This window comes from Nannospalax galili, unplaced genomic scaffold (genome assembly GCF_000622305.1).
Source record: "Nannospalax galili isolate Female #2095 unplaced genomic scaffold, S.galili_v1.0 scaffold120, whole genome shotgun sequence".
NCBI classification, from domain to species: domain Eukaryota; kingdom Metazoa; phylum Chordata; class Mammalia; order Rodentia; family Spalacidae; genus Nannospalax; species Nannospalax galili.
Genome location: NW_008350324.1, coordinates 4,363,217 through 4,389,905, shown reverse-complemented (window position 1 = coordinate 4,389,905; position 26,689 = coordinate 4,363,217). Strand labels below are relative to the sequence as shown.

Here is a 26,689-nt window from a genome sequence, read left to right as displayed (position 1 = left end):
TTCCAGGCCCTGGCCAGAATCCTTGAATGTAAAGAGGACAGATTGGTGCGAGGACCCCTAACTGCCCCCTTCCCGTCTCCCCCCATGCCTAGATCCAGGGGCGTCGTGGCGGGCCTAGCCAGGACTCAGGGAGCCGGCGACTCGCGTGTCACCGCGGTGGGGCGGGTCGGTCTCCTCCCCTTCCTCCGCCCGCCCCGCCCAGGAGCAAGACCGCCTCCACCCGCGGGATCCCGGCGCTGTGTCGGTGCTCCCGCGACTGCTGCGTCCGTCGGTCTGTTCGCTCGACCTGCGAGGGCTGGGGCTGGGGCGGAGGTGGGACTGTCCCCTCCCTCCTGCTCTCCCTCCCTCCGGGAGCGGGGCTCGGCGGAGAAGAAGCCAGCGCGGGGAGATCTCGGTGAGCGCGGGCGCTGGGACCCCACATCCCGGGCTCCTGTGGGCCCGCGGGAGGATGCACCCGGGCGGTGACACTGGGACCAGCAGATCCAGGCTTCACCCCTAGGGACGCGACCTCTGAGGGGCCCTGGGCCGCGGCCGCACCCCGCACCTTCCATCCATCCCGCGTCCCTCATCACGCATCCTTCATCCAGCATCCCGCATCCCCACCTCCGGCATCCTGCACCCTACATCTCCACATCCTTGCATCCCGAATCCCTTATCCCACTCTCAAGCCACCCGCATCCCCGGCAGCGCGCTGGCTTGGGGTGCTCACCAGCCTAGCAGGGGCGCTGCTGGCGACAGTCTGGGGACCCATGCGGGCTCAGCTCCTGGTGCCCCAGGGACAGCCGACAGGTACCCCAGAGCCCCCCTGTCGCCCCCCCACCGACGCCCCATTGTTCTCCACCACGGTTCCCGGGAGGGGGAGGGGGCTGAGTTCTCCTCTTAAAGGGCCCTCGCCCCTTCTTGTCTCCCATGCAGGTCGCGAGCACGAGTGGGGTGGGGCGTGCCCGCGGCCCCCGCCCCCCCCCAGGTCCCCCAGCCACAGCTCCGGAGCCGCGGGCCCCGCGCTCCGCCCACTTCTCCTGGTGATCTGTGATCCCCCCACTCCAGAGCCGGCCAGGAGAGGGGACGGGGTGCCTGCGTGCTGGGGTGTAGGGACGCCCCTGCAGCAAAGCCGTCGGGAGGGGCGGATCCAAGCCGCCGCCGAGGAAGCCAGGCGCCGGGTCTGGGTCACAGTCGCCAGCGCAGAACGAAAGCGCAGGCAGCAGCAGGCTGGGGCCCTCGCCGCCGCCGGGGTGACAAGGCCCTGCGTGGCAGGGAGAAGACGACCAGAGACCAGTGTGGAAGAGGCAGTACCTACAGGGGCGGGCGCCTCCCTCCCACCTGAACCAGGGGGACCAAGGAATTGAGAGTGTCCCCCATCGTAAGAAAGACGCTACCTTGCGTGCACCCGAGTGTGCGACAGCTGCGCTCTGCGGGAAGGGGTCCTCCGCAGCGTCTGGATTGCCACCCATCCCCCTAACCCAGGCCTCCAGGTCTTGGAGAGACGCCGCCGCGGAGCCAGGAAGCAGGCCACAGCCCTCGCTACTCGCCCTGGGGAGAGAGGACGGCACTTCCCGGGTGCTCCCAGGCCCAGGAGGAGCTGGGCCAGCAAGAGTTGGGGACCTGGCCCCCCAGGAGACAACGGCCATGTCTCGGCCAGGCCAGGGTGTGATGGTGCCGGTGAACGGGCTGGGTTTCCCACCGCAGAACGTGGCCAGGGTGGTGGTGTGGGAGTGGTTGAATGAACACAGTCGATGGCGACCCTACACCGCCACTGTGTGCCACCACATCGAGAACGTACTCAAGGAGGATGCCAGGGGCTCTGTAGTCCTGGGCCAGGTGGATGCCCAGCTGGTACCCTACATCATAGACCTGCAGTCCATGCACCAGTTCCGACAGGACACAGGTGAGCAGACCCTGAAGACCTGGCCAGGTGCCACTACCACCTTTACAAAGGGACTGGAGACCACCCTCAGCATCTCTGAGGGGGGAACCTGGGGTGCAGAAAGTCCTGTCTGCCAATCCAGGCTCCTCCCTTCTCCCCTGGGAAAAGGGACAGCCATATCCTGGTCCATGTTAAGACTCCAGCCCCAGCCACCTCTTATATTATCAGGAGGTCTTTGGGTAAGTGGATCACCTCTCCAAGCCTGTTTCCTCACCTGCAAAATTTACAGATCACTACCTTTCACAGCTACGCAAAGATTTTTTTTAGTGAGTCACCACAGCACAGAGCCCCTGGGAGCATTAGCACTTATCAAAATCATGAGCTGCTCCGAATTTGAGGTCTTGCCAGGATTCAGGGACAACAAATATTTGACTGTTACAGTCCCTAGTGGGCCCAATTTATAGAATTAAAAAACTGAGCCTCTTAGAAGCTGAGTGATCCGAACTCTGGGCTGGGGTCAAACCCAGGCATCTGGAGTCTAGGGCTGGCATGGCAAGTTGGCTGCAGATGCTGGGGAGCGGGGAATGCAGTGACTGTGCAGGTGACAACTGGGGGCAATGTCCATGATGGGGGTGGGGCTGTAATGGAGGACACTATGGTGGCTGTGTTGGCATTGTGGTGAGGTCAAAGGCCAGGGGTAGTGTCGACTGTGGAATTCCTTGGTGCTATGCCAGGGATGGTCTTACTGAGGGGCGGGGAGGGAAGCAGCCTGGTGTGTGATGGATGTGGGGAGTGATGTTGCCAGGAGTTTTGGTGGCCTTTTGGTCTGGGTGTGGCTTGCTGCTGGTGGCCTTGGTGGCTGTATCAGTTGGATGATGCTGATGGTAATGATAAAGATGGATGGCCCTGCTCTCAGGTCCCCTCTCTGTTCCTCTATAGAGAGCTCCCTGCTTCGTCACTTGGTAGCCACTGAGACACAGTGATGTGATGGGCAATCTGGTGGAATCACCAAGGAACCCCTGGTGTGTTTGACTTGGAGGGGCAGCAGCAGGGGCTGGGAATTCCCTGTGCTTCCCTGGGTGATAGAGCCGCAGGCTACCAGCTTGGGAACAATAGAAACCTCCTCTTCTGGGAGCTTGCTGCCCAACACAGTCCCACTAACCACCTGTAGCTACTTCAGCTCATATTAGTTTAAAAGGTCAGCGTGTAGCTACCCTTTGATCACTCAAGAGCCATGTGTGGCTATGCAGGGGACAGCGTGGACCCAGAGCTTTGCCAATACTGCACATCACAACATTCTAGAATGTTGCGTGGTGCCTACAGAAATCTAGACATGCAGGGGAACGCATCACTGGTGGCCCACAGATGTGATGTTTCCTTGTCTGTTTCCATGCCAGTCCCATTCACTACTCCCTCATGGGCATTCACTGATTTGCTGTGTGTCTGGATTTGCACTGACCACTTATCAGAAGGCCACTGCTAGAAAGCCTACAGTAACAGTCCCCATGTTGAAACACAAGCAGGAGGCATGAGAGTGTGCTTGAGGAAGCCTAACCAGGAAGTGAACAGCCATTGAAGAGTGAGCAGTGAGCTAGGGAGGCCTGTGTTGCCAGCTCAACGGAGGCAGTGCAAAGGCCCTGGGAGAGAAGGAGTTATTGTGTTTGCTAAGCTGGAAGGAAGCAGAGAAGGCTCAAGATGAGCAGATCTGTAGGCCTGGACTGTGGGAAGGACCTTGGATTTGATCCTAAGAGCCAGAAGTCACCCTGTAGTCCTTCCTGAAGGAAGGCCTGAGAACAGTAGGGGCAGGGCTCCCCCTTTCCTGCTCAGTGGTTTAGCCTTCTGGACTCAGAAGGAATGTTGACTGTGAGATTTCATAGAACCTACCTAACTTAAAGGGCAGGGCTGTGGGGGCAGGGAAGCACTGTTCTTAGAAGCAGAGACAGCCCCTCCACAGGAGGCCAAATTGGCAACTTTGCTTGTGGCCCTACCCTACAGCCCTCCTTCTAGTCCCAGCACCCCCACTTTTAGCTCTCAAATCCCTAAACTCACACACTCCCTCCACCCCCCTTATTCTCCATAGCACCTGCCTATGGCTCAACCTCACTGGAGTGTCCAGGAATTTAGTCTGGCCCCATCCCCTCCCCACCTCCCTCCAGTGTTCCCCCAAGCCACACCTGACCCTGTGAGTTGGAAAGGACCACTTCCTCTCTCCTGGCCTGCCAAGACCCCCCAGCAAGGAGGAAGGTCCGGAAATTTGTGGGGATGGAGAGGGTGGAGGGGCCTAGGACTTGGCTGGAATGCTGCAGGAAGTAGGGAGAGAGGGAGGAGCTGTCTCCCCTGGACAGGGTGGGGCTGAGCCAGGTCTGGAAAGACCCCTGGCCCTCATTGCCAGAAATCCAGGGATGAGCTGGAAGTAGGATGAGCTCCCCTCTGTTCTCACCAGCTGAGTGACCATGGACAGGGGTCCCCACTTCCCCAGGTCTCAATTCCCACAGTGGAATTGGTAGAGGGCATTTTATCACCAGCCAACCTGTTAGACCTACAGTGAACTTAGACCCATTTACACTGTGGATGAGAGATGGGCTAGAAAGCCTCAGCCTTGAGATTGGGTGCTTAAATCCAAACCCAAGTCCTCTACAAGAACGGCCAGTTCTCTTAACTGCTGAGCCATCTCTCCAGCCCCCAGAATTTTAATATGTATAAAAGGCCTCAGTTTTATCACTCAGAGATCCTTCTTGAAAATACCTTGGTATGCCAGGCGTGATGGCATACGCCTTTAATCCTAGCACTGGGGAGGCAGAGGCAGGCAGATTTCTGTAAGTTCAAGGCCAGCCTTGTCTACTTAGTGAGTTCTAGGCCAGCTGGGGCTACAGGGAGACCCTGTCTCAAAAAGACCAAAACAAAACCTGTAAAATTTTAAAACCAAAAAAAGAAAAGGGGGGGGGTCTGGTAGTGTGGTGGCCTAGTCTAGTGGACAAAGTGGTGGCACACTGCTATCATCCCAGCCTTCAGAGATGGAAGCAGGAAGATCAGTTCAAGGTTACCTTCATCCACAGTGAGCTCAAGGCCAGCCTGGGCTACATGAGGGTCTGTCTCAAACAGAAGAAAAAAATAACACAACAATATAAAACCATAAAACCCTAAACTGGTACATATGCACTGAAATGCAGAGTACCCTATAGATCTGCTCCCTAAACCCGTCTCTGCAAGCCTATAAGCTGATCTTCCCTCGGGTGGGGAATTGGGAGCCTGGTTTTTGCCCCCACAGTATCTGGTGAGCTTCTTAACCTTACAGGACCTGCAGCCTGAGCTACCCCAGATATTTGTAAATGAGTGAGCCAGGCTAGGTTCTGATAAAACATGTGGACACCACAGGAATTGGAATTTTATACACTTTTCGTGGCTCATGAAATATTCTTTTTTCTCCTCAACTTTGCTCTTAGTTCTTAAGCTATGGACGGTGGGTACATTTGGCCCCTCACTGCAGTTCACTCATCTTACCCCAGCATCTTCTAATTGTGTCCATGGGATGTGACAGAGCTCACACCTCCAAGACACCCAGTGAGATGTAGGCAGGCCTCAGAGTATTCTAGAAAGCATGTGCCATACAAACACACACTAGGCCCAAGCTGGCTCGTCTGCCACTGGCACATGAACGTCCCATCTGTGAGCCTCTGCTGTGGCCAGCAGAATGAAGCCAGGTATCAGTCTTGGGGACAAGTGAACAGGCCAGCTTTTACTTAGCTGCCCAAGCTATTTCTACTGCTCTCCAGGGTTGAAGTTCCCTGTGAGGCCCTCCAGACCATAGTTCCCTATGTGGAGGCAAGGGCTATGTCCCCTGGCCATGGGATGTTCCGTCCCTAACAGTTGCACTCAAGACAGAGTAGAGGCAGGTATAGGGTTGGCCTCTTGATAGTTTTGCTCTTGAGCTTCCTCATTGGTGACATTCTTTCTTTTCAGGGCTGGGATTTGAACCCAAGACCTCATACGTGCTAGGCAAGTGCTCTACCACTGGTCTACATCCCCAACCCTCTTTATTTTTGCATTTTGAGACAGTCTTGCTATGTTGCCCAGGCAAGCCCTGAATTTGTGATCCTCCTTTCCAGTCTCCTGAGTACCTGGGAGGACAGGCCTGCCCACCAGACCCAGCTTGGGAGGATGCTCTGGCTGGACCCATCTTCCTGTTTGAGTCTTCCATCTACTCACCCACCCAGACAAACCTAGCTGGCAACAAATGGACAGGCCCAGAAGGGTTCAGCCAGGTGGGCCTGCAGAGCACCAGGAGCCCCCAGGATATCGGGTGAGGGGGTGGGAATGGCTTTCAGCCCACACATCACACGCAGCAGCATCCACTGTTAGTGCCTCCAAGACTTAGACTTCAGATGGGGAGATTGAAGCCCAGAGTGAGTGAGCGGTCTGCCCAACACAACCTAGCAGTCCCAGGGCCTCCCCCAGACCCACTTCACACACCCCTTTCTAAGGGATGACCTGACCCCTGCAAATGGAAAGGCTCCATGTGTCAGTGGTCAGGGGATAGAGAGCGCCTGTGTGACAGATGTCTCCCGTCTTTCTCTCTATCCATTCTGTAAAGAGACAGCTAAGACCAGACGCTGTGTCGGAGGCGCCACACACAGCTGTGCCTGGTGTCTCAAGATGCCAGACTGGAGACAGGCTGTGACTGTTTCAGCATCTCTAAGTCTGCATCCCTTCTCTGGGCAGCCCAGACTCTTCTCAGTCCTGCACCCTTTCCTTAGGGGAAAGTCCTGCCTGGGACACTTAGATTAAAGGGGACAAGTGGGGCCACCCAGAGAGGAAATGTAGCTATCACCATAGTAGGCACATCCAAGATTTAGACTCCAGATGGGAAGACTAACGTCCAGAGAGAGTGACTTGCCCAAGGTCACACAACCTAGCAGTCCCACTGAAGCCAGTACTCAGGTCAGGTCTCAAAGACAGAGCACCAGGGCTGGTGTCCCTTCCTTGACAACTCTGTTGGGCTTGTTGTCAGGTTTGAACCAAGGCAGGGGCACCCAGAGTTACTCTGGAGCCTCCAGGGACTCAACTCCCTGGCTACCACACCCCTGGGGCCCTCTCCCAGCAGGTCTATACCTGAGCCTGATGTTGGGAAGGAAGAACTTGGGGGAGGAGCCCATTAGGTCTAGCTAAGCCACCTGAGGGGTCTCCCATGTCCCTGTTTCATGCCTCGGTACTGCATCTGTGGGCCATTCTTTGGTGTCTTCTGCTTGTCCAGCCCCAGGAGCCTCTTCTGGTTCCCTTGTTTGCCATCACTCTGTTTGGTAGTCATTGGCACCTGCCTAGAACTGGGCCCTTGGCTGCATCTTGGGACCTCAGAGATAAACATAGAATCACCAATCAATTTCAGATCTCATGAATCATTATGAATGTGAGTCTAGTGGAGATAAAAGACAGCAAGCACCGTTTGGAAATGGCTCTGGCATTCAGGCCAACAGATAGGTGTAAAGTCTACCTTGGCCCTTTGTTGTCTGTGTAACTATGGGAAAGCCACTTAATTTCTCTGGGCGCTTACATAGGAAAACGACCCAAGAAGCCTCCGATGAGGCCCAGGGTGTCCCCAGCAGAGGATGGAGGCTGTGTGCCTGGGATTTGGGAGGTGAACCTTCTGGAGGAAGGGGCTCTTGTGGATGTGCACACCTGTGCAAGGACAATTCAGGTCGAAGCCGTGGCAGCCAGCCGTGGAGGTGTGCTCTGGCCTGGAGACAAAGGGAGTTTGTTACAAGCTGATGAAGGGAAAGGAGGTCCCTTGGGGCCCTTGGGACCTGGCAGGCTGGGCTCTCAGCTGCTGCCCTTTAGCGGCCAGGCCCTGAGGGACCCACAACCAGCATGCAGCATCAGCCTTGTCAATCCTGGGCCCTGAGGCCAGCATTGACACAGGTGGGCCGGGGTAAGCAGGCTGCTCACTCCAGTGGGTGGAACTCTCCTCAGTGGCACACCGAGAGGGTCCAGGCACAGCCGGGGCCTGCAGCAGAGGGGGCCTGAAACTACTGTGTGGTACCTTGGACAGCTCCCCACATCGCTGAGGAGGGGTCCTGTGTCACAGTCCTCCCCGCTTTCTCCTGTCTCCCTCATCCCCTCCCTGTCTCCTCCCACAGCCTTGGCAGTTGTAGGGTATGATATTGGAGTGATCTTAGTGTAGGGAAGGTGCCGGAAGCCAGGATGGGGGTGTGGATCTGATGGAGACAGAGGGGCAGGTGGTAAGGAGGGGGGCATGGCTGAAAGCCACCAGGTCAACAAAAAGGAGGCAGTGGGAAGGAGGTGAGAGCCAGGCACTGTTAGGAGAAGGGCAAAGGAAGATGGAGGGGAGGAGAGGTGAGTCAGGATGGGAGGTGATAGGAGGACAGGTGGCAGGCAAGAGGCATGGCATCCTTAGCTCCCTCTTTATGCACGGAGCCTAGGGTCCTCCCAAGCTGCCCCCTTCACCTGTGTTCCTGGACCTCATGCCTTCCATCTGGCTGCTGCCACAGCATCACACCCAGCAGTAGCCAGTCCCCAGGCCATCCTCCAGGTCCCTAGACACTCACCCACCTTGAGTGTACTGATTCCTAGGAACTCAGCCAAGGATACAGAGCCTCAGACCTAAAGCAAGACCTGTCTTGGGGGCTTGTAGGTGAGCACCAGACTCCAAGGTCCCTCCCAGAAGTTTTCTGGGAATGTGGTTTAAGGCAAGTCTCTCTCTGAGCCTCAGTTTCCCCATCTGCAATATGGACCCAGCAGCACAGCTCTGGGAAGATTATGTTCGGCCTCCATTCATTCCACAAGGAGCTAGGGATGTGGCTTGGTTGATAGAGTGCCTGTCTAGCATACATGAGTCCCTGGGTTCCATCCGTAGCACCATGTAATCCCTGTACTAGACAGGTAGAGGCAGTAGGTTATCCTTGGCTACATAGAAAGCTCAAGGTCAGCCTGGGCTACAAGAGATCCTGTCTCAAAAAAAAAATCAACAGGAATTTAATGAGTACCTACTGTGTGTACAGTGTTAGAACTGTCACAATAAACAAGACAGAAACCCCGTCTTGGGGTGCTTCTGTTATGGTGGAGTGATAAAGATGAGACAGGAAACCTCAGGGTATGGGGCTATTGCTGACCTCAGGCCCCCAGAGCTGCCAGACTGGGGCTAAGTCTCCCCAGGTCCTGCAGGGCTGTGCCCTTGCTCTGCCTCCCTGGCCAGGTACCTCATCCTTCTGGGTCCCTCCCATAGTCCCTGGAGTGGATCCAGGCTACCACTTCCACCTGGCCAGACAGCAGTGGCAGGTTGGTGATGGGGTGCAGGACAGATCCTGGCAGGGAGCCCTGCAGCCGAACGCCTCACTACAGAACAAAGCCAAGAGGCCCCAGCCAAGACAGCCTGCCTGGAGCTGCAGTGGAATGGGCACTTCTTCCCCAGTGACAGGTTGGGCCACAGCCCCTGAGAGCCTTCGTCCCTGTCTCTCAGGCTCTTTTGGGGCCATCATCAGGGAATGCAGAGCTCCTCTGAAGCCACTGCCCCCAGGCAGAGGGCAGAAGGATCCACTCTGGCATCCTGGGGACAAAGGATCATTCATATCAACCCTGTGAGTTGCCCAGCTCTGTGGAAGAGGCAGTGGGGTCCTGAATTCAAGATCTCTCTGACTGACTAAGTGATCTCAGCCAAGTTTCTCTGCCTGGTACTCAGTTTCCCTAACTGTTCTGAGGCTGCAAATCCAGGTGCTTGAATAGATAACTGTGTGCAGCCTCCAGAAGGCAGAGGTCTCCAACTGTCTTGGTCTCTGGTGCCTGATACTCATTATGTCTCCATAAATCCTTGAAGGTATGAAACCATGTCTGATAGCACATACCTGCCATCCCAGCACACAGGATGCTGATGCAGAAGGATCATGAGTTCAAGGCCAGCCTGGGTTACATAATGAGATCCTGTCCAAAACAATAAGTCAGTGCGTGTGTGTGTGTGTGTGTGTGTGTGTGTGTGTGTGTGTGTGTGTGTGTGTAGGGGTTCCCTTTCTTCTATAATCTAGTAAATCTGCAGAATGAACACTCGTGGAGCAAAGAATACGTGGAAGTGATATTTGGAGCCAGGAGAAGCCTGGCGAATCGATGGCATGATTTCTTTCAGCGATCCATTTTAGGCAACCTGAGAAGTTTCATAGTCCTTGACATTTATGTAAATGCATCATGCATATCACCAACGCCCATAACAGTACACAACAAGGGTATTCAGTAAGCACTAAATACCTTAGTTGCTTGAGTTCTACTCCTGATTTAGAGGTTCTGTCTCTAATACAGCCTACAACTTCCGAATGGAAAAAAAAAAAAAAAAAAAAAAAACTTGAAGTCATGAACAAGGTGGCTGTGACTCAGCTAGCTCCTGCTACCTGTTGCCAAGGAGACCATCTTTGTAGCCACATTCTGGATAGTTGGAGAGGCCAGGTGTACATGTATCCCCCAACTCTAATTTTTAATGGTGCTCACATTTTTTTCAACATAAAGAGAGTGTGAGTAAAGGAAGCCCACACCTACACCAGTGAGAGTCTCCAGCCCACCATGGGCACCGCCCACTTAGCGCCATCTGTATGCATTACATCATTCACTCTTTCATTCAGCCATCAGTGCTCACCCTGAGCTACTGGCCATGCAGAGATCTAAAGGAGACTGAAAACGAGTCCCACCTTCCCAGAAAGGGAGTGGTCAGGCTAGACGGGACACAGACACCTTGACACCTCGTGGGTGACGGGATGCTGGACACTCAAGGTGCTAAGACAGTCTATGGGACAGTGCTTGATTCTCCCTACAGGTGGTGGAAAGATTCCAGGACAAAGCTGAGCCAAGAAGGTTTGAATAGAAACTTACATGGAAGAAAATGGCACATGGAGGGTGGAAGAATGTTCTAGACACTCGTGTGAAAACCCACAGAGACAGAGCCAACTATGGTGTGTTGAGAGAATGGCTGAAGTTTTAGTGTGGTCCGAGTGCCAGGCCTTGAAGGCTGAGCCAAAGTACTTGTGCTGACCCAGAGGGCACTAGGGAGCTACTGATGAATGTTGAGCCAAGGAGTGCCGTGGTCAGACTTGAGTTTGTGAAGGATTCCTCTGGTTGCCAGATGAAGAGCAGCACATGATGGAAGGATGGAAGGTGTGTCCACTGCAGTAGTCCAGGCAAGCATTAATGGGCAGCTCAAGTCAGTGTGGTAGTGGGAGAGGAGAGGAAACATTCATACCATGGCTGTGTCCGATCCTGGCTTCTTAGTTTAGTACATGTGTGACAGGTCTCCTCAGCTGTCTGTGCCTCATTCAGCCTTTGTGTGAGACAGTGGTAAACTTGGTAGTTGGCCCCTGGAGTCGCCTTGTGGATACGGTCAACCTGCAGGACACATGGGGGACACGTTTGGCAGGTGGCAGGTGACAGGTGTCAGTCCTCCTCTCCCAGGACACTTGTGAACATCACATCCATATCATAGGCCAGGGGCAGCTTCTTGGGTCCAAGGAAAGTCTGAGGGCCCCTTCTGTCCCCTCCTCCCATTCCTACTCTCAGCTGCCGCTGAGCCAGGGTGTCTGAATCCCAGTGAGAGGGAATCAGTGGAAAGGGGGCCTCGGGGCCATGGGGTACGCAGGGGCCCCCCGCTGTGGCAGTTTGGGGCATCAGTGGACAGGCAGAGTAGAGTAAAGCTGGACACTGAGTCTTCCTCGTCCACTACCACAGCCCATGTTGCCAGAAGCCCCAGGGAGCCTGGGCAGCTCCTATGGTCCCCAAACCACTAATGGGTTGCGGCTGGGCCTGATGAGACCCTGGGGAGCCATTGAAGGGAAAGAAAACTGCAGGTTCATCGATTGCAACAGGAGCGCAGCAAGGCAGCTTGAACCACAGGAGGTTGTTTCCACCCCAGCCTGACCACAGCCCCGCTGAACTTCTGTGTCTTTCTGAAGAGCCTCAGTCTCCCTGGTTTCCAAATGGGTTCCCATGGGGAGATGATGCTGGAAGGCCTCACTTAGCACAGGAGCTGGTACTATTACTGCTGCTGCTGTTGTTTGCTACAGAATGGCCTTGACCAGTCCTTGTAGACAGCCAGCCTTGGGTGTACCCCAGTTCTCTTTCAGTCTCAGTTGTGTCTCTTACTTGTTATGCAGCCTCTGTGCCTCAGTTTCCTCTACAGTAACACGGGCTTGTGAATGCACATAGAAAAAGGAGCTTCAGCATGAGGCAGGTGTCCTGGGCTGGGGGCTGCTAGACCAAGGAGCTGCAGATGAGACCAGATGTGTTGTGGGACCACCTAGCACCTGTGTTTCCTCAGCTGTACCTGAGGCACAAGGTCCACTGCACAGCTTGATTGAGGATGGGGAAGTGAGTTCTGGGAAGGCAACGTGCTCACCACCCATGCCACTCACTTCTGGGATGATAAAAGATCTTGTAAAGTCCTTTCCAGAGCCTGGCAGCCAGTGGAGCTCAAACATGTTCAATTCACTGCCCAGCCCCAAGTTACAGGACAGGCCCCCACCTAACAGGATGCCCTTGGCCACCTCCCTCAGGTCTTCCTTCCTCTCAGGTCTGGGTACTCGAAAATGAGGTCATTTGCCTTCAGGAAGCCACCCCCAAAAGGAGGGTCCCATAGAGGACCCTGAAGGTGGCCCAGCTCTGGCCACAGGGGACTGTTTGGTGCCAGAGGGATAAGCAGAGAGCCTGGGGGCACTCCTCTCTCCACAGAGTCGACTTGTTCTTAAGACTGAGAGCTGGGGAATCTCAGAGATCCCCTCACATTGTACCTGTAGGTTGCAGGAGCAGGGCAGGCCAAGAACCTTACACAGCTGAATGGAAAGCAAACTGAGGTGGTGAGCTCCCCGTTGGTTGGAGGGATCCTAGGCTAGACTACACTTGACTTGGCTGGAACCCTTAGAAAGCAAGCCATCCGACTTGGCCCTTCCTTTACTGTATGCTAGGATAGGGTTCTCAGATCTCTGCTCTCACTTTCCTGAGATCTTCGCTCCACAGACCCGTTTCCTTTAGTGCAAAATGGGACCAGTCTGCATGGCCTGAGGCTGAAGGGAGGTAGGGCACAGCAGCTGAGCTTGCTGGCTTGCACAGTAGGTGCTCAGCAAGGAGCGCACAGTAGGCATTTGCAAGCTGCTGCTCTCTGGTGACACTGTAACCTTTTTACCTCCTGGCTTCTCTTCCCTCACTCAGCCTCGGCTCTGACCCTCAAGTTTCTGGCTCATTCTCTGACCCAGTACCTGGTTCCTGCCCTACTTGCTTCCATGTGGGTCTTGCCGTCTCTGACAGTCTCTTTCTCCAGCCCTGTGTCTGCCTGTTTCTGCTTCAGTCTCTTTGTCTCTGTCTCTGCCTCTGCCTTTTTCCTCTCTGTCTCTGTGTCTCCTCCCTCCTCTGTCTCTGCCTCTCTCTCCTTGTCTTTCATCTCTCTTTGTCTTTGTGTCTCTGTCTCTTCTGTCTCTTTTTGTCTTATCTCTGTCTCTGTCTCTGTGTGTTTCTCTCATCTCTCTCTCGTTTTTTGTCTCTGTCTCTCATTCTCTGTCTCAGGCATGTTCTCACACATGCATACCCACATATAAATAAATAGTAAAAATTGTTAAAGTCTTTTGCATACACTTCCTTGGCCATTGCAATCAAACATGATTTAATTACTTCTCCATCAGTAGTAGCTTCCTCCGCTTAGCTGAAAAACCAGCTTCTTGGAAAGTTACCTAGATTGCTCTCTCATATTCCTTCCTTCCCGCTCCTCCCTCCCTCCCTCTCTCCCTCCCTCACTCCCTCCCTCTGTGTCACCCATGCTCCCTCTAGTGTCTGAGTGCCTCCTCATAGACACTAACCCCTGGCCCCCCTAAGTTCACCTGGAAGGAGACTGGAGTTTTTCAACCAAGCTTTCTTATTGGGCAGAGAAGGAAAAGTAACCAGAAATGCTGACAACAAAACCAGGCCCAGAATGTTCCTACACCCTGGGACCCAGATTCTGATGGGTCAGCCCAGTAGTGGAGGACTAGAGATAGGTGTGGTTGGCTTAGGGGCCCAGGCACAGTGGCTGGTCTCCCAGACTCAGGCACCTTGAGTCCCATCTCAGATTCATTGTTCTGTCTAAAAATCTAGGCCAAGGCCACCATGGAGGAGGCCAGTACAGCCAGCAGAGCTGCCTGGGGAATCTCAGAATTGAAGTCCAGGCCAGCACTGGGGAGCCAGCTACACCCCACCCCTGGCCTGGTTCACAGCCAGCCTGGGCCAGAGAGGTAGATAGACAGGCAGCAGTGGGTGCAGCAGGCACAGCGGGCACAGTGGGAGCAGTGGGGTGCAGGGCCCGGCAGGGCAGGCGCAGCTGCCCTAATTACTGGAGCTCTCCAGGTTCCAATCCTCTCTCAAAAGGACTCCAGGGACACGGCCTTTAATAACTACCAGTAAACAGGCAAGAAAATCGATGCCTGGTAAACAGAGCCCTGGGGAGGGGATGAGGAACCAGCCAGCTCCCTGAATCATTTGCTACAGAGTAGCCAAGCCAACCTCTGGAGCCCTCTCCCCACTGCTGGCCCCATCTCCCCTCCTCTCTACCAGACTAGGTCCCCCTACCCCTACCCTTCTGCTCCACCTACATGTGCCAACTAGGCCTGGTATTTAGCTATAGATACCCACTTCAAGCCATGCTTGGGAAATACTACTGCTCCTATCTGGCTTTTGTCACCCCCAAAAGTTATCCACCAGTTCAGGAGATGGAGAATAAAAACCATCTAATGACAGCACAAAAGCTACATGTGCCAGCTAGAGTAGCAGATCTCAGATGCCCTTGCTGGAGGGCCTACACTGGCACAGGGCTTTGCTGGATGAATAAGAGCTCACCACATGAACATAGACTGCAGGAGGCTGAAAGTAGGTAATGTGTAATTTAACAGCAATCACAGTCAACATCTTTGAAAGACTTATATGTGCCATGTCCAGCAAAGCACCTTTATCATGACTTTTTAGTTTGTCCCCCCAGAAGTTTCTGGAGGTAGGTATAGATACCCCCATTTTACAGGCAAATCCTGCAGAGGCATTTCTGTGCTGCAGACTGGGGCAGCCCAGAGCCAGGTAAAGGCTCTGGGAAGCCCTGCAGCCCTGTCTTGGGCATTGCTGATCTCCGTTTTCCCCAGAACTTGGCTCCCATGGAGAATTTAGAGCTTGTGGCCAATGCAGAGCAAACACAGAGAGGAAGCCACAGCACCCCAGCTTAACCCACCGGGATGTGACCATCCGCCAGGCCAGGCTGGGTTATCACAGAGCTACAGTGTGAGGTCTGACTGCACTCTCTGCCCTCAGACAACAGTCAGCGCCTGTTTACTGAGGGCTGGACACAGAGAGAAGAAAGAAAAAGGGAGAGAGGGAGGAAGAGAGATGGGGAGGAAAGGACAGAGGATCTGGGGTTGGAGGGTCACCAGGAGTACCACCCCCAAAAACCGGATGTGTGAACTAATGAACTCATTCATTCATTCATTCAGCAAGCCCCCCTCTGGAGCTGAGCTCCAGGAGTAAATCAAACAAAGCCAGCACCTGGGTTTGTGACACTGGGGAGCACAGAAGCCAGGACAAGCCAGGGGGATCTTCAGGTGGGAAGAAGGAGTGTGGGCTTTTGAGGGAACACAAATGAAGCAAGAAAGAGGGAGGGAGAGAGGGAGGAAAGAGGGAAGGAGGAAGGGAAGAGGGAAGAAAAAGGGAGGGAGGAGGGAAGGAGGACGGAAGCATGAAGGAAAGAGAGAGAGGAAAGAAGGAAGGAGGAAGGGAAGAGGGAAGAAAAAGGGAAGGAGGGAGGAGGGAGGGAAGAGAGAGGGAGGGAGGATGCTGGGTGTGAATGAGTGCAGGAAGGCATGTGACTGGGTGAGTGGACCAGTGGAGGGAGTGCAGAATCCAGTATGCCATGTGAGAACAGTGAACCCACAAATGCAGGGACCAATGGGCACCCTGGGAATACACCAGTGAGTGGTCACTGCCCACTTTGCCTGCCCTCCCCGGACTTGTGATAACCAGGCCTTCAGGACTTGACTTGCCCCTGCAAAGGGTGAGGTGGCTCTCCAGACTCCTCCCTCCCTCACTTCCCCCTCAGCTGTCTTGGCCCCCTTTATTGCCCTCCTGCACACACACACTTTTATAGGCATGAGTTGACTGGACCTCTGCCTGTTTCTTTCCCAGCCCCGCGTATGTCTTTTTAAAATTGCATTTATTCATTATTTACTGGGGGATGTGTGCATGTGGAAGTCAGAGGACAACTTGTGGGAGTTGGATCTCTCCTTCCATCATGCAGGTTTGGGGCGTTGAGCTCAGGTCCTCAGGCTTCGTGGCAGGTGCCTTTACCCACTGGAACTCTCACCTGGCCAGTCCCCATGTCTTGACCTCCCTGCGAGCTGATCCCCTGCACGCCCTGGGATGACCTGTGCTGACCCACATGCTCCCCTCGGCCCATGGGCGCTGACATCCCTCTCCTTTGCTGAGCGCAGGCACCATGCGGCCGGTGCGACGCAACTTCTACGACCCGTCATCCGCGCCAGGCAAGGGCATCGTGTGGGAATGGGAAAACGACGGTGGCGCGTGGACGGCCTACGACATGGACATCTGCATCACCATTCAGAACGCCTACGAGAAGCAGCACCCGTGGCTCGACCTCTCGTCGCTCGGCTTCTGCTACCTCATCTACTTCAATAGCATGTCGCAAATGAACCGCCAGACGCGCCGCCGCCGCCGCCTGCGCCGCCGCCTGGACCTGGCCTACCCGCTCACGGTGGGCTCCATCCCCAAGTCCCAGTCCTGGCCGGTGGGAGCCAGCTCGGGTCAGCCGTGCTCCTGTCAGCAGTGCCTGCTGGTGAACAGCACGCGCGCCGCCTCCAACGCCATCCTGGCCTCGCAGCGCCGAAAGGCGCTTATTGCACAACCCGCGCCTCCAGCGCCCCCGCAGCCGCCGCCGCTGCCTCCTGGAGGGCCTCCGGGCGCGCTCGCGGTGCGCCCCAGCGCCACCTTCGCCGGGGCCGCGCTCTGGGCCGCGCCTGCCGCCGGTTCCACGGAAACTGCGCCGCCCCCCGGGGGTCCCCCGCGGAGCCCCAGCGCACCCAATGGAGCGCCCACCCCGGGCAGGAACAACCTCAACCGTCCGGGACCCCAGCGCACCACCAGCGTCAGCGCTCGCGCCTCCATCCCGCCTGGGTAAGACACGAGGGTCCTGGGAGGGTGCCCAGGGTCATCCAGAGCAAGGGGCTACCCACAGGCAGCCCCCACCAGGGCCAAGGCTACAGCAAAGAATTACAGTCACAGTAAAAGATAACCAGCAGTAACCAGCCCAGCAGCCCTTAAGGACCGGCTTTGCACCAAGCACCCGGGGAAGCACTTTAGGGAGCTGCACTTGGTGTCTGGGTATCTGGATGCACCACGGCCCCCACTAGGCACCGACCATCACCGCCTATCCCTCCACTCCCCTAGCTCCTGAGCCATGCAGGACACATGTGATAGGATCAGAAGAAAAAGCAATAAGAATCCAGATGCCTTGTTTAGTATAGTTTGCTTTTTTTTCTCCCTCTGTGTGGGTAGCCTAGGTGCCTGCAGAGGCCAGAGGTCGACAGCAAAGTGTCTTCTACAATCTCCACCTTGTTTTTTGAAACAAGATCTCACTGAACCTGGAGCTCACCAACTGGCTAAAGTGACTGGCTGGTAGGCCCTAGAGAGCCTCCCTCTCTGCTCTTTCAGCCCTGGGATGACAGGGGCCACCACTATCACTGACCGGCTGTGACTGTGAACTGAGGGACTGAACTCAGGCCCTCACCATTACTGGGCACATGCTTTACCCACTGAGCTATCTCCCATCTCCAGCATGTTTATTATTTGCCAAATTTTCTCTGAGTTCTTTTGTGAATCCTCCAGACAATTCCACAGGTCCGCAGTGCAGATGGGTAGACAGGCAGGGAGAGTGGAGTATCTCCAGTACTCACCTGGAGAGCAGGGGTTCAGCACAGACACAGAGAGGTCTAGAGAAGGAAGTTTTTGTTTTTGTTTTCATTTATGTTGGGGGCTGAGGGCTCCAGAAATCAAACTCAGGTCGTCAGGCTTGGTGACAAGCACCCTCACCTGCTGAGCCCTCTCACCAGCCTGAGACAGAAGGAAGTTTTGGAGGATGGAGTCCCACCTGCTCCAGGCCTGTACAGCCCCAGGGGCTGAAGCAAGCCTCAGACTTTGCAGTGTGACAAGTCCCACCCCAGTTATTGAAAGAGCTGGAATCCGGGTAGGGTGAAGGGATATCAACAAACAGCCCACCTCTGTTCTTCAACCACAGCTCCCATTTTCCAACTCTTTTACCACCTGGCCTTCCCAACAGGAGTTCTCTAAAGACTAAGGTGGGTCCCTAGTTTGGAAATCCCAGGCTTTAATGTCCCAGGCCATAAGGCAGGTACCCAGTGAGCCACTGTTGTGCCCGCCCTTGACAGAGGAGCAGGCTTCAAAGGCTGTGGTCACAGAAGAGCCCCATCAAGGACAGAGCAGGAAAGACTTGATTGGTGTGCTCAGGAAGGGGGTTTCCCTGTGGTGTAGCTCAAGGGTTGGCAATGGTCCTAGACTTGCAGACATCAGACCTACCTGTGACCTTTGTGGTCATCACTAGGCTTTCCCTCTACTAGGACAGTAAGAATAAACTAGGATTAAACAGGATAGAAGAAGGCAGAGTACCTGCAGTCTTCATGCCTAGCACCTGTTAAGAGTATTCTGTGAACCTGGGGGCCGAGGAGATTGGGGTACATGAGGGCCTGAATTTGGATCCCTAACACTCACATAAAGGCCATGCCACAGCATGTGCCTGTAATCCCAGCACAGGGAAGGCAGAGACAGAAGGCCCCCTGGGGTTCACTGGCCAGCCGGTCTAACCAAAGGGTTGGTGAGCTTCAGGTTCAGAAAATGAGGTGGACGGACTGAAGAGATAGTTCAGCGGCTAAGAGTGCCTGCTGCTCTTGCAGATTAGATGCCCAGTTCCCAGCACCCACATCAGGTGGCTCATGCCGCCTCTAACTCCAGCTCCATGGTATCTGATACCCTCTTCTAGCTTCTTCAGAAACATGACTACACATGTGCATACACAGACACACACATAAATAATAAACCTTAAAAAATAAGGTGGACAATGATTGAGGAAGACCACCAACACTGACCATATACACATACACGCACACCCAGACACACGCGTGCACACATTCACACAAATGAACATCACCATGCACATATGTTCTATAAACTCTGGGCCATTTCTGCATAGACTTAAACATTTTTAATTACATTTACTTATTTGTTTTATGTGTATATGTGTTTGTATGTGTGTATGTGTGTTTGAATGTGTGTGTGTTTACATGTGAGTATGGGTTTGTGTAATGTGTGTGTGTATATGTGTGTGTATATCGTGCTTATATGTGTATGTATGTCTGTAGATATGTCTGTATGCATGTATGTATGTTTAGGGTGTGTGTGCATGCATGTGTGTATGTATGTGAATGTGTATGTGTATCTTTGTGTGTACATGTACATCTGTGTGTGAGTCTATGTGTGTGTATGCATGTGTGATGTGTGCAGGCGAGTGTATGTTTGTGCGTCTGTGTGTATGTGTGTGTGCCCATGTGTGACAGTCAGAGGACAATTTGTGGGAGTCATTCTCTCCTTCTACTGTGTGGATACCAAGGATGGAACAGGTTGTCAGGCTTGGTGGCAAGCGCCTTTACCTGCTGAATCCTCTCGCTGGCCCCATTTCTGAATATACTTAATAGGTCACTGAGGAGGGGGTGGAGAGCCACTCTTCCAGGATACACTGTCAGTCACTCAGCTGTTCCTGCTGAGTGTTTGTTCTCCATGTGTGTGCTGTGGGTATGAGCTCACAGAGCTGAGCAAGACAGGTGAGGGTTGAGTTCCCATGATGCACACAGACTGGACAAACACACAGCAGTGGGACTCGGTGGGCATGGTCCCTGGAGAGAGAGGATGTCTGGGGAGATGGTGAGACTGGGTAGTGTGTGGTCCAGAGGGAGTGGGTAGTCAGTACAGACCCCTCTATGGTAGTAGCGCATATGGAGAAAAGCTATTTGAGGCCAGGGGAGCAGTGTGCTCATCTTCTCAGGGCTCAGAGGGCGTAACGTGTTCAGAGGGGAGCTGGAGTGCTCTGTACCTTCAGAGGGGGAAGGGCATCCCAAAGTGGGCACAAAGGAGTAGAGGTTAGAATGAGTCCAGAAGATTCCAGAAACCACACAGAGAGAGACTCCCTAGAGGAACAGGGAGTTTTCCTAAATGGGGGAAAGAGCCAAACTGCAGAGCCTCAAGGGAGCCGGGGGCTGGAGCTGCCAGCAATGGGAAGCTATGGAGTGTGCTTGAGCTGGAGAGGGCCATGGGGAGAAGAAAAATGTCTCCTTGGGGTGCTAATCATTAAGCACATCTCCTCTGTTGTGCCGGAGTTTCTTCTCCACAGTCATGCAGACTCCCCAGCCAGACAGTCTGCGACAAGGCCCCCCAACCCTCCATCTCCAAGGAGCCCCAACTAAATATATTCCCTGGCTCAGCATGGTCTGGGAGTAGGTCCCAGGAGAGTGGGAGAGGAGGGTACAGTGGCCGACCCTGGTCCTATCATGCTGCCACCAGGGATGGGAACTACAGCAGGTGTCTCCCACCCCGGCTTGTTCCTCCAGCCCCCTCATGACCCTTCCTGTCCCCGTCCCCAGCTCTGTAGCTCTGGCTGTATTCCTTCACCCACCGACCTAATGGCTTGAGCTGCAGAACCAAGTTTCTCATGGCTCTGGGGTCTGGAAAAGGTCAAAGAGTAAGTGAGGCTGGTTCTCCCCAAGGCCCTGCCCCTCAGTGTCCCCTTGTCTGTCCTCTCTTGTCCTTACTAGCCTTCCTTCTGTGTGTACCTGAATCCAGATTGCCTCCTCTTGGGAGAGCACCCATCCTGCTTAGGCCCATGCTAGCGACCTCGTTAAGTGGCCTGCCTCCAACTTTAGCCTGTTCTGGGATACTGGGGTCCTGAGTTGGGCCTCTACATCTCTCCCTCTGTAGCTCTCTGTCTCTCTGTCTCTGTCTCTCTCTCTGTCTCTCTGTCTCTCTGTCTCTGTCTCTCTGTCTCTCTCTGTCTCTGTCTCTCTCTGTGTCTCTCTGTCTCTGTCTCTCTCTCTGTCTCTGTCTCTCTCTGTGTCTCTCTCTCTGTCTCTCTGTCTCTCTCTCTCTCCCCTTTCGGTCTTAGCACTTCCTTTTCCCTTCTCTCCCCACTTCCTGTCCAGCGACCTTCAGAAGTGGTTTCATCTCTCTAGCCTCACTTTCCCCACCTGACACACAGAGTTCCCAACACCTGTCCAGGACTGATGGGGGTACAAAAGCATCACACTCCCTGGATGCCATCAGTGCACAGGGTGTTTGCAGAATCCTCAGAGAGAGCAGATAGGATTCTCACCTCGGCTCCAGAGGGGACTAGGAGTGAAGCTCAGAGAGGGGGATTAACCTGCCCAGGGTCACACAGACAGTGTGGACAGGCCAAGGTTTTTTCCACTTACCCTGAGCTAGGGCTGGGAGCCAGCTGGCAGGGTGGGCCTGGGAGACACGAAGGGCAGGAAGATCCGCCTGCCATGTCTCCTGAGAGGTCAGCGTCCATCATTGTAGAACACAGCTGTGGAGCAGAGGAACAGAGTCAAACTTTCCACCCCACGTGGGGACACAGCTGCAGGCCTGTTTCTGTTTACGGAGCACACACCGTGTCCCCAGTTCCATCTCTCAGCCCTGCTGAGATGACAGAAGGTGACAGCTCCTACTGTCTCCACTTCTCAGGTGATGAAATCGAGGCTCCAAAAAGCTATGGTGCTTAATTGGGTCATGCATGTTGGACCTAAGTTGGTCAGGGTATGTGGTGTCCTGTTTCCCCACCTTCCCATACTGTTCTGGGCTGTGGTCCCAGATGTTAGCAGAGCCGGAGAGAGGGGATGAAGCAATAGAGGTGGGGGTGGGGGCAACTTTCTCATTCTCCTTTACCGTATGACCCAGCAGGACCCAATCGCCCTCTCTGGCCTTTAGAGTTTTGTTGTTGTTGTTGTTTTGCGTTTGCTTGTTTTTGTTTGAGACAGGGTCTCCTTGTAGCCCCAGCTAGCCTAGAACTCACTATATAGACCAGGCTGGCCTTGATCTCTCAGAGATCTTCCTTCCTCTGCCTCTGAGCGAAGACCACCACGCCTGGTTCTGGTCTTTGTTTTTTGCAGCTTGTGAAATGGGACTGGTGACACAGGCCATTGTCTAGAGTGAGGCCAGACGTTGCAGCCCCTGAGTTTCCAATGCACCCTGCTTCCCCATCTGTGCACAACTCTGCCAACAGCACAGGTGCCAGACAGGCACTGTTTAAGTCTCTGAGCCTCTGGGTCCTAGCGAGCCTTTTCCTGCTTGTGCTGAGCCCAGTGCTGCTCCTCCGGCCAATGACTGCTTATTTCCCTGTTCCTCCTCAGCTGCTGCTGCTGCCTCGTTGCTATGTAAGTGCCCCCCCCCGTGGGGGTGCCGCCCAGACATCTTTTTGCTTTCTGCATGGCTTATGTCTGTCTGTCAATTAATGAGCGTTCCCCATTTATTAAAGAACTTTGTGCCAGGAACCATGGGGGACCTGGGACACTGCAGCAAGTGTTCCAGGGACTCTGAAAGCTCACTGCTTCGTCACGACAAATAGCACACAAAATAAAATCAATTCTAGAAGATGCTAGAAGGCAGTTAATGCTGCAGAGGAAAGAGAAGGGAAGGGATGTAGGGAGCCATAACAGGGATATAATTTTATTTTATTTCATTATTTTTACGAAGGATGTAATTTTAAATAAGAGGCAGCATTCGAGCAAACACGAAGACAAAGAAGCAAGCAGGTGCCCGGTACGGGGGTGCACACCTGTGAGCCTCAGGAGGCTGAGGCAGGAGGATTGCCGTGAGTTTGAGGCCAACCTGGGTTACATAGTAAGACCCTATCTCAAAAAAATGGAGAGGGACCAACAAGATGGCACAGCAGGTAAAGGTGCTTCCTGCCAAACCTGAGGACTTGAGTTCAATCCCCACAATCCACATGGTGGAAGGAGAGAACCAACTCCTACATACACACACACACACACACACACACACACACACACACACAAATGAATGAATGAATAAATAAATAAATAAATAAATAAATAAATAAATAAATAAATAAAAAAATGTGAAAAAGCAAGAAGTAGCAAGCTGGGCATGGTGGCACACACCTATAAACCCGGCACTTGGGATCCTGAGGTAGGCAGATCCTGAGTTCAAGGCTAGCACAGCAAGGCTCTGTCTCAAAATTTTAAAAAGGCCAGCAAACCTAGAAGGGAACTAGGGATGGGACAAACCTTCTAGGCAGTAGGAACAGACTGTGCAAAGGCCCAGAGGCAGAAGCTGGCCTGGTGTGTTGAGGCTGGAGAGGCTGGAGAGGTTGGAGGCTTCACAGCCCTAGAGCCAGGTGACTGCTTTAACAGACTTGTTCCAGATGATGGGGTAGAGGGAGCATTTGAGTGTTTGCCTTTGTTATTTTTGTTTTTTGGGTTTTTTGTTTTTGTTGTTTTATAGACAGGATCTCACACAGCCCAGGCCTCTAACTCACTATGTAGCTAAGAATGATCTAGAACTTCTGAACTTCCGGCTTCCACCTCTCTAATGTTACAGGTGCAGGCCACTAGCCTGGTTTCTACAGTGCTGGGAATTGAACCCAGGGCTTTGTGCATGTTAGGCAAGCCCTCTACCCACTGAGCAACATCCCAGCCCTTGTTTCTTTTTATTTCTTGTGGTGATTTTTGCATCTATTGAAAGGCATTGTGTTTTATCTCTCCAGTTCTTTACACTTAACCGGCTCCAAAATCTCCAATAGGAAAAATACACCCAGAAGTCTGGCCCCTGCCTGGTCCTCATGGGTGCCCCTGACTTCTCACCCTTCCTCTTTTCCTGGTGTAGGGGGTAGCTGCCCTGAGCCAATGACCATGCCTCACCACAGGGTCAAACCCAAAGCCTCCCCAGCCAGCCCCCACCTGAAGCATTTCCTGCCCTCTCCCTGGGAGGCCAAGCCACAGGCTCTGGTGTGTACCACATGCTGCTCAGGGCGTGAGAACAGCAGCCCTGCCCTCCCTCCCTTACCTGGGCTCCCTCTCAGCTCTTGGCAGGCCAGAACCCTGATATAGAAACTGCCCACAGTAGTGTGTGCATGCCATCTTTGATAAGCAGGGCTCCCCAAACCCTCAGAGCAAACTGAACCAAATGTCTGTCACCCCCCCCCCACCAAGATTTGTTGGGTGAGGGGAGTGTAACCTACAGGGGCCGGAGTGAAGGAGTCACTTGACAGCAGGGAACAGGCCTGTAGAGCTCAGAGCTGGCCAGATGGGGAAAGAGGACGTGAACAATGGCTCTAGACGGAGTTGAAGAAGGCCCATGAGCTCTGGCACTATCTCTCAGGGATGCCTTGCCTTCTGAGATGGGTGTGCAGGAGTGGCCCCGGGCCAGACCTTGAGGATAGGAACAGCGCTACAAGGTGAAATGGGCCTGAAGGAACAGGGAACAGCAGGAACCTCTGGAGGGTTGAAAAGGGGAGCATGAGAGACAGAAAAAAACTGGAGCTCCCTTCTCCCCACCCAGGACAATTTCATTTCTGCCCTCTCCTTTCCACCTGGCCTGAATGGCTGAAGTCAGAACCTTTGGGACCTGCCCAGGGGGCTTCTGGGTACAGTCTAAGTGTCTTCATGAGGTGTGAAGGTCATGAGGGTCCTGGAAATCACCATCAGAGTGTGGCAAGCTTGGGCCTCCTGGGGGCCAGGCAGAGACAACAATGGAGACTCCACTGGCCTTTACGGGGTGCTGGTGGGGCTCTGTCCCCCACGGTGGCAAACTGCTCTGATGAACAGCCAGTGGCCCAGCCTGAGTAGACACAGGTCGTTTATACAGCCCCTGAGCCAGCTCTGGGAAGTAGTTTTAAGACTTCTACTCACCTCTAGGGCTCAGATCCACATGCCCCCCACCCCCTGCCAACCTGGTGGGGTCAGCCCAGAGTCTGACCCAGAAATTTCAGGTCCTGCTACCAGCTGCCCACTGACCACTGGGTGACCTTAGAAAGGTCGCTTCGCCTCTCTGGGTGTCACCATACACATGCTCTCAAGTTGCATCTTGACTGAGTGGGAAAGAATGCTGGGATTGATTGCTCATGTCTGCCACTGGTGCAAGTTTGGTAATAGCAGTATGCATGGCATTTATTTGATATCTCTGTTCCAACCTTGTTGGGGGTTGGGGTGGGGAGGACATTTGGAATTAAAACCCCTGTTTCTAAGGACATCCCCACCAAGAGACCTCAGAGCTAGTGATCAACCCAGTTTCTTATCTCTCCTCTCGTTCAATACAGAGAACCTATTTTTCACAGTGTTATCCTCAATCCTGGGGTCACAGGGTTGGGTGGGACACGTTTCCCTTAGCTCACAATCTGGCAGAAGAGATAAGAGTGGAATCACACAACTAGAAAACAAGAGAGAAAATGCCCTGGTCATCAATAAAGGATGGATTAGAAGAAGGAGCAGTTATGAACTTGCTCTACTTAGACTCCCATGAGTAGAGGGAGCCCCTTGAACTTGTGTCCAGAGGATAGATGTGTAGCTGGTGGGGGGAGAGTGTAACAAAGGTACCCAGAAGGAAATGGACAAGGAACAGTATGAGGAACAGTGAGTGGAAAAATCTCCCTGTATTCTGCCTCTGTGTTTTGTCTTCCAGTCAGAACAGGTATCCAGCAGGCTGCCCTTCTCTTGGTGGGACAAAGAGCCCTACGGTCCCCTTTGTTCTCAGGCTGGAGAGGGAGATGAATTTTGGTTTTGGTCCCCCCACTTCAACTGGAGCTTCCTGCCTCAGCCTCTGAGCCCTGGGGAGAGAACACAGCTCAGCACAAGCTTTCCTGAACTCTTGCCATGGGTAGCGTTGCTGGTGTGGGCTGTTCTTTGGGACTCCTGAGCAGACACCGCTCAGCAGGAATGTAGCTGGAAGCTGCATTCTCTGGGACACCTGCTTCCTGGCTCCCCTCACACAGGATCAGGAGGCAGGCAAGGACAGTGAGCTCTGAGCCCACATCATCCTAGATGTCAGCACTGACAACAGCAAGCCAGAAGCGGTCTGACTGCAGTCATCCAGCACAGACCTGGTTCTGGGTCTGGAGGGAAAAGCCTCCAGTGCAGAAGGCACAGAAAGCACAAAGGCCAGAAGGGGGCGGAGCCCACATGTTAGAGGAACCCCCAGGGAGGCTGAAGGAGTTGGTAGAAGCTGGGAGATGAGGCCAGAGACAGGGTCAGGCCAGATGGCACAGGGCCTGGCCATGCATGAGGGCTTCATCACATCCCTGCTAAGGTGGGCATCCCTCTCAGCTAAAGGAAGGGCTCACTGATAAGGTAACAGTGAACCAAAGACCTCTGTGGAGGAAGGGTGCAAGATACTTAGAGAAGAGTAGCCTGGGAAAGTGGTGAGCAGGTGCAAAGGCCCTGGGGTAGGACTGTGCCTGGCAGTGGTGAGGAGTGGGAGAAGAGTACATATGCAGGAAGTCGGGTTCAGAGAGCAGGCAGGGGCTGGATCAAATGGCCAGGACAAGGAGTTCTCAGAACCTCTTCCAGGCCCAGGGCTCCAGGAGGGCAGGGTGAGAGTGAAGGCCAATCCCACCCCCCTCCCCCACTTCTGGAGGCCCAAGGCCACACAGTACTTGTCCACAAAGATGTTCCTGCCTCAGAGGAAGGGAAGCAGTGGTTCCCACATCAAAAGGGCCCCCCCTAGGCTCCCACGCTCAGAGGCATGGGAACTCAG

General features: G+C 54.0%; 2 protein-coding genes across 3 annotated transcripts in view; both read left to right on the top strand.

Moving 5' to 3' along the window:
* Positions 1-84: 84 nt before the first annotated feature.
* LOC103745584 (translation initiation factor IF-2-like) lies at positions 85-1,376 on the top strand. Its single transcript, XM_029570573.1, has 2 exons — positions 85-394; positions 916-1,376. The coding sequence occupies exons 1-2, from the start codon at positions 85-87 to the stop codon at positions 1,344-1,346; spliced, it is 741 nt and encodes a 246-aa protein (XP_029426433.1). The 3' UTR covers positions 1,347-1,376.
* Positions 1,377-1,389: 13 nt separating this feature from the next.
* Dtx1 (deltex E3 ubiquitin ligase 1) overlaps positions 1,390-26,689 on the top strand; it is a 32,571-nt gene continuing 7,271 nt past the window's right edge. The window contains exons 1-2 of one of the 2 annotated variants that reach the window (XM_008847483.3): positions 1,390-1,885; positions 16,336-17,035. In XM_008847483.3, the coding sequence (XP_008845705.1) occupies positions 1,627-1,885; positions 16,336-17,035 (959 nt within the window). In that variant the 5' untranslated portion in view covers positions 1,390-1,626. The remainder of the gene's footprint in view (positions 1,886-16,335; positions 17,036-26,689) is intronic. The other variant, XM_029570579.1, reaches the window with a different exon arrangement.